This window comes from Salvelinus sp. IW2-2015, linkage group LG32 (assembly GCF_002910315.2).
Source record: "Salvelinus sp. IW2-2015 linkage group LG32, ASM291031v2, whole genome shotgun sequence".
Lineage (NCBI taxonomy): Eukaryota > Metazoa > Chordata > Actinopteri > Salmoniformes > Salmonidae > Salvelinus > Salvelinus sp. IW2-2015.
In genome coordinates, this window is record NC_036871.1 from 26,447,604 (window position 1) to 26,460,958 (window position 13,355).

Sequence of the window (13,355 nt, forward strand, 5' to 3'; positions counted from 1 at the left end):
TACAGGCCTCTCTCATCTTTTTAAGTGGGAGAACTTGCACAATTGGTGGCTGACTAAATACTTTTTTGCCCCACTGTACCTCAAGATCCACACAGAAATGGTTCTGTTCTGTGACAAATCAAAAACCTGTGGGCTGAGTTGAAGAGGGCAGTTGAAACCCAAAAATGTGAAGGATCCTGAAAGGATCTGTGTAGAGAAATGGTCCAAAATCCCTCCAAATGTGTTACTTAACCTTGCTGTTATCCTTGCCAGAGGTGGTTGCTCTAAGTACTAAGTGAGGAGTGCCAATAATTATGAAACCTTGATTTTGGTGAAATGTATTTTGTATTAAATAATTGTATAATTTTGGTTGGTTCCATTGAAACATTAATAATGTACAGTATTTCTCACAAGTTGGTATTTTGAGTTTATCTCTAATTATATTTTTTATATATKTTTAAGTATTGTTTGTGCATTGCCAGTCAGTGGTGCTAGTCATTTTGGAGCCCACTGTAGGTGAAGCCTACCCATAGAGTCTATGGCATAGACTGTATAAAAATGGTGAATATAAAAATAAGCGTAGGCCTGCCATCCTTCATTTACAGAGACCATGCCTCTCTAGATAAGCAAAAACTACATATCCCAGGAAGCATTGAAAACATCGGGAGCTTTATGGAACAGCGCTGCTGCAGACTGTGTGAGTCCTCGATCGCTCGCAATTTGGGGAGCTCGTGGGAAAGCCGTTGGAGACCTACTTCTCGAAACAAGAGTACAACAATAAATGCCGTAATTTCCATTTGTTGGTTTTACAGAATTCTTCGTTTAGAATGGGTAATGGGCTCAATAAGGTATGTTATTCGTTGATATACAGCCTATGCATGCGCTCCTAAAGCAAAGTTTACGCAAGGTCGCTGAGTAGGCTACAGTAGTTCTGTAGACAGGGGGTTTCAATGCATATAGAATGTCAATCAAACGCGTGTAGTAAAATGTGTTTAATGCGTGTGTTCTATTGGTGTTATGAACACGTATTACGTCTAATTTATATTGAATCGGTGCACAATTGCATAATACCATATTGCACTTCAGGCCATCTGCCATAAGAGTGTCTGTTTGTCGCTGTATGTATGCTACTGTACACTGTACACTTTAATGACTCTAGCTGTCTATCAAAGTAGACACACCCGGTGTGTAGGCGTTGTGCTTTTACAGTCCAACTCCTTGGCTACACATTGGACAGATTTCTGTTGAAAATGATCAAAGCATGCTACATTTGCTGATATTACTTATGGGTGTAATGCATTGCTGTGTCTTATCACATACAGTAGGCTACATGTCATCATGGATACTTTAGCAATTGACCTTCTCAAATGTTGGCTTGGTACTTGGTGTACACAACAGGTGTCATCAACTCATTTCAATTGGAAAAGCTTTCCGCACCTCTCATCACTGTTATTCCGGCTGGGTTGGAGATGGGGGAGGAGAGGTATGAGGGACGCAGGCACACACACACACACACACACACACACACACACACACACACACACATACACAGTGGATGAAAAAGTACCCAGTGACTCAAGTAAAAGGGAATGTTATGGATAGCCAGGGGCACACTCCAACACTACACTGTCTACACTGTATTTCTGATCAATTTGATGTTATTTTAATGGACCAAAATTTTTGCTTTTCTTTCAAAAACAAGGACATTTCTAAGTGACCCCAAACTTTTGAATGGTAGTATACACACACACACAGATCCTACATTAACATGTCTTATTATCACTATTATTTTGTGTGGCATCCGAGTGAACTGTGTCGGTTATGTGAGCTCACTCGCCTCTGGTATTTGGTGTCAAACTAAATATACAGTCTCTGCACCTCCATGTTGTCTTTCCTTGAGAACACAGGCTATATATTTGAGTTTCGTCTTTGCTGTTAATAGTGGCACAGGTGTATAGCCCAGGGGCTTGTGTTTTAAGTAGTAATATGGTTGCTTAGCCTAGTTATTTGTGTAATGAATGAAATGCTTGTTGTAATTATGTCAGGTTTAAGAACACTGGTGAATGTAAATAACAGGTCACACAATAATATTCTATGCTTACCTTCCCATAGGTCCTGCCTGACTTGTACTTGGGAAACTTCAAAGGTAAGTGTTTCTTCCCAGCTGTACTGGTCAAAGGCTTGAGCGAAGGATAAGACCAATGAAGACACCCCTTCACCATTTTCCCTTCCAGTACATTTCAGTTGCACATTCATATTTGAGAACATTCTATGAATATTTAATAGATGATTCATGTGTTTGTCATTCAATACTTGTTTTCCTTTAGATGCGAGGGACAGGGAACAGTTAGCAAGGAACAACATCACACACATCCTCTCCATCCATGACAGTGCAGCTCCTATCCTGCCGGTAAGAAAACAATTCCCAGTGGACCATTCGCTAGATCAAAATGGCTAAATACCGCATCAGACATCCTTTCAGCATTATATTATATGAATGTACGTGATCTAATGACACCTGACACATGCATTAACACACGTTCTTTAATGCTTGTCTGTATCATACGCACACACAAAATCCAGTTTCAAAATCCAATTTAGATGGATGTTAATGTTACAAATCAAGATTTGCATCCAAAAATGAGGACACAGTTTGGTTAAGCAAATAAATTGACAGTCCCCATGTCAGTCCTCATGACTGCTCTTCCCATAAGAGCATGGTATATGTTTGCCCCTGTACCAGTCTGTCAGGTAATTCAGGACAGCAGTATGGGAATGTGGCTTAGTGTGTAATATTAGACTAGGCCCCATCCCAAACAAAACAGGTTCACATTACATCAATAGAAATCATTTGTTGGAGCCTGTATGAGCTCTGTGGGAGGGTGTAGGCGGTAGAGAGGAGTATTCATTTTAGTTTCTGACCCAGTGCTCTGGCTCTAGCTTGTGTGGGATTTGGTGTTCTCATATTCTACTACTCCCTATAGAAACTAGCACAGTCTGTCCCATTCCTTTACTTCCTCACTACAGCTGCAATCACCACATCAGAAACACAGTCTATAGGATAGGACCTGGTGTGTAAGCTTACATAATGGTTTTTATTGTTTGCAGACACACTTGTAAGACTGAGAGCATTATGTAATAGTGTGTACAGAGTGGTGTTTACAACGATCCTGTCGGCATGCTTTGCCTATTAGATTGTAATTGTGTTAGAGCGTATAACAGTTGTATGTTTTCCTGCAGGAGATTACCTATCTATGCATCTCAGCAGCAGACCTGCCCACACAAAACCTGTAAGTACCCCAACACACAGCACCACACAGTACACAAGGCTACCATACAGAACAGAACAGCACCGGACTGAAGCAGACTAGACCAGTCAGATCCATTCTATCCAGCACACACACTCTGTGTGGGCGTCTCTAGTTCATGTTCTCCTGATATGAAAATGATATGCTTCACATGCTCACCAGTTGACTGTGAATCAAAGCACTGAATAAATCACCAGCTGACTAGGCGATTCAGCTTCTTATTTCTCTAATGAGAAATCATGGAATGCTTTTTACTCATTAGGATTAAGACAAAAAACATGCAGAGATGTACTGAGCACCGACATATCAACTATCTATGGATAGATAGATGCTGTAAAAATACATGCACATATGCACACACACATTTCCTCTGGTTGAGTGTATAGAGTGCAGGTGGCCTGGTCCTCTATGCAGGAAGGAACAGGATGTCTCTGGTTCTCTATGAGTTGTCACGTCCGTCTGCACTGCGCCTCTATTTTTATAACACCCCCCAAAAAGACGCACGCACACACTAACACCCAGGCACCCAGATTTCGCTGTCAACTCCCCTGTTACTCCCACAGCTTGCCTCTCCAGCAAGGTGTGTGAAACCTGCAGGTGAAATGTTAAACTGGCCCTGGCTAGCCAGAGATGGACAGACACCACTTGCTCATCCTGGTCCTGTCAGGAGGATAGATGGATGGCCCTAGGGCCTAGAAGAACACACCCATGCTCACCCCTACGGCCCTCCCCTCACCCATACCCTTCACTGCTCGCACACCACAGGTGGCTGATGGCACTGTAATTTTGGAGTATGGGCTCATAGTAATGGCTGTAACGGAATAAATGGAATAGTATCGAACACATCAAACACATGGTTTCCATGTGTGTTTTTCCACCTTTCCATTCACTCCATTCCAGCCATTATTATGAGTCGTTCTCCTCTCAGCATTATGAGTCGTTACCCACTCATCCCCCCACTTTCTATAACTGGGGTGGAGGGCCCGTTTTACAGCTTTTTTGTTAACTTTAATGTTACTTGTCCTATATGCTTTGTCTTCCACAACAGATACAATGTTGTTACCATTGTGGGAATGGTAACTGGTTTGTTATTGTGTTATGACCTGSTTATGACTGTACATAACCTGTATGTGTGTCATTCTCAGGACACAGCACTTCAAACAGAGCATTATGTTCATGCACGAGTCCCGGCTGAAAGGAGAGGGCTGTCTGGTCCACTGGTGAGTCATAAACTTCTTAATTTGTCCATCTGTTACTGTATCTCTGGGTTAATCTGAGTGCTCACAAGTGAACCCGTGTGTGACTATGGTAAGCAGCACATAGACAGATAACACAGAAAGCTATTCTTGAACTTCCCCAAACAACAATCTTGATTTGAATGTATTGTGTTGTTAAATTATTTGAGGTATCTCTGGTGAGGGTCTTCTGAGAAATACAGAAGACCCTTCCTTTATATAAATGTTCTAATGTTGCCTCCACAGCCTCTATCTTTGACTTCCAATTCAAGTAAATGTATTGTCTATTAATATGACCTGCTGATGTCCATGCCCTTTATCTCTATCATGGCCATGCCGGCTCCTATCCATCTCTCCCTCTTAAATGTAAAGTCCCCATATTTGGGGACCCTATTTGATTTGTTTTATTCAATTCAGGCTGGTATGAGAACGGTAGCCCCTATCTGCAAAACCAGGATGTCTGCGGAAAGCTGAGTATCTTGGCTATTGATCGGCGCCTTCAAATCTTTGGTGTGACTTACTACCATATATGGGCCTACGAATTTATAAGGGCAGGCCGAGCCGATGACCTCATTTCAAGATGGCTGCTACCTACATTCCGGTTAGCGTTGTGAAGCATAAACGAAATAATCACGGAATACGTTGATACACACCAAAAGCCGGGACAGATATCTTATTCATCTGCCTGTGACCTACTGTTATTGATCACCAGTGCCGAGAGTCAAAATGTTTATTTTACACAGCGTTTTCATCAAACAAATCATAATCGTGTGTCTCCCGGGTGGCGCAGTGGTCTAGGGCACTGCATCGCAGTGCTAGCTGCTCCACCAGAGTCTCTGGGTTCGCGCCCAGGCTGGGCTGGGTTCGTGCCCAGGCTCTGTCGCAGCCGGCCGCAACCGGGAGATCCGTGGGGCGACGCACAATTGGCATAGCGTCGTCCGGGTTAGGGAGGGTTTGGCCGGTAGGGAGGGTTTGGCCGGTAGGGATATCCTTGTCTCAGTATGTAAAAATGTAATAAAAATGTATGCACTCTACTGTAAGTCGCTCTGGATAAGAGCGTCTGCTCTTGGCCGGTAGGGATATCCTTGTCTCAGTATGTAAAAAATGTAATAAAAATGTATGCACTCTACTGTAAGTCGCTCTGGATAAGAGCGTCTGCTAAATGACTAAAATGTAAAATGTAAATGTAATCGAATCAATTTTTATTTGTCACATGGGCCGAATACAAGTGTAGACCTTACCGTGAAATGCTTATTTACAAGCCCTTAACCATCAGTGCAGTTCAAGAAGAGTTAAGAAAATATTTACAAAATAAACTAAAGTAAAAATAATAAAAAGTAACAAAATAACAAAGTAATAACAAGGCTATATACAGGGGGTACCGGCACCGAGTCAGTGTGAGGGGGTACAGGTTAGTTGAGCTAATTTGTACATGTAGGTAAGGGTGAAGTGACTATGCATAGATAATAAACAGCGAGTAGCAGCAGTGTACAAAACAAATGGAGGGGGGGTCAATGTAATAGTCCGGTGGCCATTTGATTAATTGTTCAGCAGTCTTATGGCTTGGGGGTAGAAGCTTTTGGTCCTAGTACAGCTTGCCGTGCGGTAGCAGAGAAAACAGTCTATGACTTGGGTGACTGGAGTCTCTGACAATTTTATGGGCTTTCCTCTGACACCACCTATTATATTTATTTTACCAGGCAAGTCAGTTAAGGACAAATTCTTATTTTCAATGAARGCCTAGGAACAGTGGGTTTAGGGGCAGAACGACAGAATTTTACCTTGTCAGCTCGGGGATTCGATCTTGCAACCTTCCGGTTACTAGTCCAACGCTCTAACCACTAGGATACCTGCCGCCCCAGGTTATATAGGTCCTGGATGGCAGGAAGCTTGGCCCCAGTGATGTACTGGGCCGTACGCACTACCGTCTGTAGCGCCTTACGGTCAGATGCCGAGCAGTTGCCATATGCAACAGGTCAGGATACTCTCGATGGTGCAGCTGTAGAACCTTTTGAAGATTTGGGGACCCATGCCAAATCCTCATGGGTCTTACAAGGTAAGCTTCGATTTGGTCTGTGTTTTTGCTACATGGGGCGTATGAAATTAATCCTTAGGTTGGTAGGAACAAATCTAGCTTATTGCCAATGTTATCTGATGATGTATGACTTCATGGCAAGATCGAATGTCCAATGTCCACCGAGTGACTATATCTTTGCGCATCAAAAATATGACAGCAGGCATCCATTACACAGGGAATTGGCTACTATGGCACCTTGACAGTCTTGTAGCCAATGAGGTAAGCTTTCCAGGGATATGCAGTGGACCTGGGTGGGACAAAGCAAGGCCTAGAACCTTTTATGCGTAATGCGAACTATTGCTACCTGGCTCAGAGATGAGACGATGCTACATTACATTGTAAACAGATTTCATCACTTTAGCATAAAATGCTTCTCAAGGGGTAAAAAAAAGGTAAAAACTAAGAATATCGAACAGAAACCTAAAAAGAAAGCAACTATGAATAAGTATACCGACATAGAAGCTTTGAATAAAATACTGGAGTCGGACTCGGATCAAGGGGAACGAAGATTTCGACTCAGGCCGACGAAGATTGCTTTCTAGAAGGATTGGATCCACTTTTAGATCTGTAAGTAAATTATTTTCATGACTATATATTTACTATAGCTATTTTGTTTTTTTACTAATTTTCTGCTTTTTGTGCTTTGGATTTAGTTACCATAGGCCTATGTAACAAGTCATTTCAATGTTATATATTTCCAAAGTAGTTATTGTCTATGTTTCATATTAGTTCACTGTTTGCTGTTCTAAATTTCATCTTTGTAACTTTGGAGAGGCCACTAAACTCTCATGGCCATTGTTTATTTGTGGTTCTCACCTCTGTCTTTGTCTCCAAAGTGTTACTGTTTGCATTGTGTGTGTGCTTCACACCTTCTATGAGAGTCACTGTACAGATAAAGTTTAGGCTTGGTGTTTTTACTTTACAGTAATGTCATTTTGTAAATGTAGTCAACTGTAATTCTGTGTCTTACAACAATATGTCCCTTTATTTTATTCACCACAGATTGGAGGATGCAGAAGATTTGGATGATGACTTTTGGGAGCCACCCCTTCCCTGCAAGCGCCCCCGACGTTCAAGGTTTTCACCCCTCACTTCAGTGTCAATCACCCCGTCTGATGATTCTACTACCACTACTCCACAAAGACCCCACTCCTCTTCAACCACCCCCACTTCAGTGTCAATCACCCCGTCTGATGGTTCTACTACGACTACTCCACAAAGACCCCACTCCTCTTCAACCACCCCCACTTCAGTGTCAATCACCCCGTCTGATGATTCTACTACCACTACTCCGCAAAGACCTCACTCCTCTTCAACCACCCCCACTTCAGTGTCAATCACCCCGTCTGATGGTTCTACTACGACTACTCCGCAAAGACCCCACTCCTCTTCAACCACCCTCACTTCAGTGTCAATCACCCCGTCTGATGGTTCTACTACGACTACTCCGCAAAGACCCCACTCCTCTTCAACCACCCCCACTTCAGTGTCAATCACCCCGTCTGATGATTCTACTACCACTACTCCACAAAGACCCCACTCCTCTTTTACCACCCCCATTGCAGGCCCTGGCACCAGTCCCCTCTGTGCAAGTTCATCTGGAGGTGCGGGGGCAGGGAGGAGATCTAGGCCTCAATAGAGAAGAGGGAGAGGCAGAGGGAGAGGCAGTGGAAGCAGCACAACAGAGGGAGAGGAAACTGAGGACAGGTGGCATACGGTCTTTGAAGATGATGAAGAACCAGAACAATTTAGGTTTAAACCCAAAGGCCCACAGTTGGTTAGTGATGAAACATACAGCCTCTTACAGCTGTTTCAGCTCTACTTTACAACCTCTTTACTGGGAACACTAATTACTAATACCAACAAGTATGGGGACAAGAAGCAGCCGGGGGGAAGGAAGATGTCCTGAAAACCTGTCATCTTGGGTGACATGCTCAACTACACTTCCTTGGTGATTTACATGGGACTGGTAAAGGTATCAAGACTAGTTCACAACTGGAGCAAGTCCCCACTCAATCGGTTTGAGTTCCCCACCTCCATCATGAGTGAAACTCGATTCTTGGCCATTAACCATACTATTCACATGAGTGACCCACAAAAGGATCAGGAGAATGACCAGAAGAAAGGGACTGCAGGGTATGATCGTCTTGCAAGAGTCAAGCCCCTGTATCATGACATGGTGGAGGTATGCAAAACTTACTTCCAGCCTGCTCAAAATCTATCTATAGATGAGCGCATGGTTGCCTCAAAGGCTTGAATTGGCTTGAAGCGATATATAAAATAAGCAGACCAAATGGGGCTACAAGCTCTTTGTGCTAGCCGATTCAGCCTCTGCCTACACGTGGAACTTTTTCATCTAAACTCAGCAAAAAAAGAAACGTCTCTTTTTCAGGACCCTGTCTTTCAAAGATAATTCGTAAAAATCCAAATAACTTCACAGATCTTCATTGTAAAGCGTTTAAACACTGTTTCCCATGCTTGTTCAATGAACCATAAAAAAATAATGAACATGCACCTGTGGAACGGTCGTTATGACACTAACAGTTTACAGACAGTAGGCAATTAAGGGCACAGTTATGAACACTTAGGACACTAAAGAGGCCCTTTTACTGACTCTGAAAAACACCAAAAGAAAGATGCCCAGGGTCCCTGCTTATCTGCGTGAACGTGCCTTAGGCATGCTGCAAGGAGGCATGAGGACTGCAGATGTGGCCAGGGCAATAAATTGCAATGTCCGTACTGTGAGATGCCTAAGACAGTGCTACTGGGAGACAGGACGGACAGCTGATCGTCCTCGCAGTGGCAGACCACGTGTAACAACACCTGCACAGGATCGGTACATCCGAACATCACACCTGCGGGACAGGTACAGGATGGAAACAACTGCCCGAGTTACACCAGGAATGCACAATTTCTCCATCAGTGCTCAGACTGTCCGCAATAGGCTGAGAGAGGCCGGACTGAGGGCTTGTAGGCCTGTTGTAAGGCAGGTCCTCACCAGACATCACCGGCAGCAACGTCGCCTATGGGCACAAACCCACCGTCGCTGGACCAGACAGGACTGGCAAAAAGTGCTCTTCACTGACGAGTCGCGGTTTCATCTCACCAGGGTTGATGGTCGGATTTGCGTTTATTGTCGAAGGAAAGAGCGTTACACCGAGGCCTGTACTCTGGAGCGGGATCCATTTGGAGGTGGAGTGTCCATCATGGTCTGGGGCGTGTCACAGCATCATCGGACTGAGCATGTTGTCATTGAAGGCAATCTCATCGCTGTGGGTTACAGGGAAGACATCCTCCTCCATCATGTGGTACCCTTCCTGAAGGCTCATCCTGACATGACCCTCCAGCCTGACAATACCACCAGCCATACTGCTCGTTCTGTGTGTGATTTCCTGCGAGACAGGAATGTCAGTGTTCTGTCATGGCCAGCGAAGAGCCCAGATCTCAATCCCATTGAGCATGTCTGGGACCTGTTGGATAGGAGGGTGAGGGCTAGGGCCATTCCCCCAGAAATGTCCGGGAACTTGCAGGTGCCTTGGTGGAAGAGTAGGGTAACATCTCACAGCAATGCAGCTGGTGGCCACACCAGATACTGACTGTTACTTTTGATTTTGACCCCCCCTTTGTTCAGGGACACATTATTCCATTTCTGTTATGCAGTTGATGGACTTCCCCTTACTTGGCGGTGGGTACAAGCTCTTTGTGGACAATTGTTATTCTAGTCCCATAGTTTTCATAGACCTCGTGTCACCATTTGTCCTAACAGAATCGGTTTCCCCAAGACCAAGGTAAACAACATGAAAAGACAGCGGAGAGGGGGGCCATAACGTTGGATGAGGACTAACAAGCTGTTAGGGAAGTAACTATGCTCACGACACAGCATAAGGCATTCAGTAACGACCATGTCTCAAGGAGATTGAAAAATGCCAATGGGTGAGGAAGAATGTCCCCATTCCTGTTTCTGTGAAGGACTACAATGCCAGCATGGGGGGTGTCGACCTATTTGATGCTCTGATAGGCTACTACCAGGTCCTCCACAAGACCAGGAAGTGGTATAATACTTTTTTTACCACTTTGTGGACATTGCTACAGTAAATACTTTTATTCTCCACAAGCAGATGGCCAAAGCAAAGGTCAAACCCCTCACTCCCAGTTGGCCTTCCAACAGCAGCTGGTGTTGAATATGGGGCCCAAAGCAACCTCACAACCACCACAGAACCCCCCTCACAGTGAGTGCCACTATCCAACACACATGCCAAAAGACAAAAGGAAAATCTGCAAGCATTGCACAAAACACAGGGGGGGGGGGTGAAATGCCAGATCTTCTGTCCGATATCCCAGTTCGCTTTTTGTTTCCTGGCAGAGTGGGACTGCTTCAAAGACTATCATGACATGCACAAGCTAKGGTGAAAGTGAAATCTAATCATCTACATCTGGGGTGTGAAACGAACACGAATGCCATTTGTAAATAGTTCAGCTTATTTCTATTTCAGATTTTTTTTTTGTGAAAGACACGTGTGTAACCAAGTTTGTGTTTGATGAAGACATTTTTATATATTTTTTATGCATATCTATTGCTTTTATATTGTTTTTGTAAACAGTTCATTTGTATGTGGGACCAATACATTGGATATGCCTAGGCTAAACGTTCAGGCACTTTGGAGAGGCTACAAAAACACTTGGAATCACCTGTATGTCCCCCGAAACCACCACAATGTTTGAGAGAGGATGGTGTTTAAGAAATGTAGTTTTTATAAAGAACAATAACTTTTAGGCACCCCCAGTGTGCAAAAACAGTGCAATTACCACATTCGGACACTTTGGAGAGGTTGAAAGGGCACTTGAATATACCCTGGGTACCTCATAACACCACCACACTGTTTGAGTGAGGTTGATATGGTAGACATTGTGTTTTTATACTGAACAAATAGCATTTAGGGATTGCAAATATGTACTAGCACTGGAATGATCCAATTTACAGACATATGCCACTTTGGAGAGGTTTAGGGACACTTGGAAACGTCCACACCTGACACCACTTACTAAAACATATTCCAATTTCTAGTTGTTAGGTGTATCAATCCCATTTGCTTTCTGATATTGTTCACATGTTGTGGAAGCCATCTTATGTGTTTTCAGCTCTAGTCATCAATTATTTACTTATAGCTTGTCAATAAAAAAATAAAAAACGTATTTTGGATGCGCTTGATCTTGTGTATTCTGAACTATGTCACTCCTATCTATCTTCTGATCATTTCCTCATAATCTCCCAGATGTCTTCTTTCCAAATATGCAACGGTTTTGCATGTCAGAATCATGTAATTACACATGAATAGCAGTTACTTTTCTATTTAGGCGGGAATCTACATTTTGCCATTACATTTAAGAGGTTAACCATCCATTCCTCTCTCCATGCAGTCTGGCGGGTGTGTCTCGGAGTGTCTCCCTGGTGGTGGCCTACATCATGACAGTGACAGGGCTGGGCTGGCAGGAGGCTCTGGCTGCTGTGAGGGTGGCTCGGCCCTGCGCTGGCCCCAACTTGGGGTTTCAGCGCCAGCTCCAGGAGTTTGAGACCACTCACGCTGACCAGGTCAATACAGAGGGAGGACAGGGGGGGAAATGTCAGTCTAGGTACATGTGACAGTGTAAGAGATGCAGGCACTCTTGGAGGGAATGGAAGTTCAATAAAAAGGAGTTTCTTATCATAAAAAATGTATGTGTTAAGCATTAAATCCTTCAGAGAGAGGAGTAGCCTTGTAGTTACTTGAGGAAGAGAATACAGCTGCCTCAACAGACAAGAATATTGACATACTGTATGTTGCTGTCTGTCTCTCCAGTACAGGGAGTGGCTTCGGCAGGAGTACAAAGAGAGTCCCTTCAATGACGAGGACGACATCCGCATCCTGTTGACAAGGAGTCTCAAACCCAACAGGGTGGCGGTGGAGGTGAATATTGAGCCCCCCACCCCTCCAGGATTGCAGGGTACCTGAGACCCCTTATCCAGGTCTTAAGTCTTGCATTGTGGGATGTTACCACTCTGGCCCCAAGGGGGGGGGGGGGGGGGGGGGGGTTCTCTCTCTGTCAGTACGCCGTTGGACCAGTCTCTCTCTCTGTTGTTGTCCCTTTGCTGGAGAAGACTGGGGGAGGATGGGCCGATTGATGCACCATTTTGAGAAGGTTTATTGATGTTTTATTATGGCTAATACTACTGGTTTCATTACCCCTATTTTATGTATATAGCTATGTATACCACGTTCTGTATTTGTACTTGTTTTTCTAAATCTTGAAAATGTATAATATTGTTACCATGTCATTTGTTTCTTCTTGAAGCCATGTCAGCTTTTTGTGCAATAATAAAAGGATTCAAGTCACTGTGATTAAATGGTTATTAACTGCTATGTGTGCTGTCAGATGCCATGTGATGACAGAAAGACATTCTCTGTGCTCTCTGTTTCGGGTCTATTTCCTGTTTGTGTCTAATGCAAAGGAAGCCTTGCATGACAGCAGTAAAAACAACCTTTTCAGCCACCTTTCACTGTCAGCATCGGAGGGATAGAGAGGGCTGGACATGAGTGCAACTAGTTCTGAAAAGTAACTACATTTAATTTGTCTGTAGCTTACCTATCAGCTTACCTATAGTGTAGACCTCCAATAGATATATCATACAGTCTATGAAATAGACCCAGTTGATACTTAAGGTTATGCACATTTCACAACCACTGGAGGGCAGCAGTATTGCCATAGTAAAACCAATTT

The 13,355-nt window shown here is 43.8% G+C and overlaps 1 protein-coding gene and 1 long non-coding RNA gene across 2 annotated transcripts in view; one reads left to right on the forward strand and one right to left on the reverse strand.

Moving 5' to 3' along the window:
* LOC139023449 (uncharacterized) overlaps positions 1-13,355 on the reverse strand; it is a 763,591-nt gene that overhangs the window by 288,605 nt on the left and 461,631 nt on the right. The window lies entirely within an intron of this gene.
* Positions 646-12,670, forward strand: dusp22b (dual specificity phosphatase 22b). The gene is made up of 7 exons (XM_023978121.2): positions 646-827; positions 2,092-2,125; positions 2,307-2,389; positions 3,220-3,269; positions 4,433-4,507; positions 12,018-12,189; positions 12,437-12,670. Exons 1-7 carry the CDS (start codon positions 807-809, stop codon positions 12,587-12,589), a joined length of 588 nt encoding a protein of 195 aa, XP_023833889.1. The 5' UTR covers positions 646-806; the 3' UTR covers positions 12,590-12,670.

Bases quoted from the DNA above. Each gene is read 5' to 3' on its own strand.
- dusp22b (XM_023978121.2), top strand. From the start codon at position 807: ATGGGTAATGGGCTCAATAAG. The intron at 828-2,091 runs GTATGTTATTCG...ACCTTCCCATAG, and splicing joins TGGGTAATGGGCTCAATAAG to GTCCTGCCTGACTTGTACTT. The intron at 3,270-4,432 runs GTAAGTACCCCA...TGTCATTCTCAG, and splicing joins GACCTGCCCACACAAAACCT to GACACAGCACTTCAAACAGA.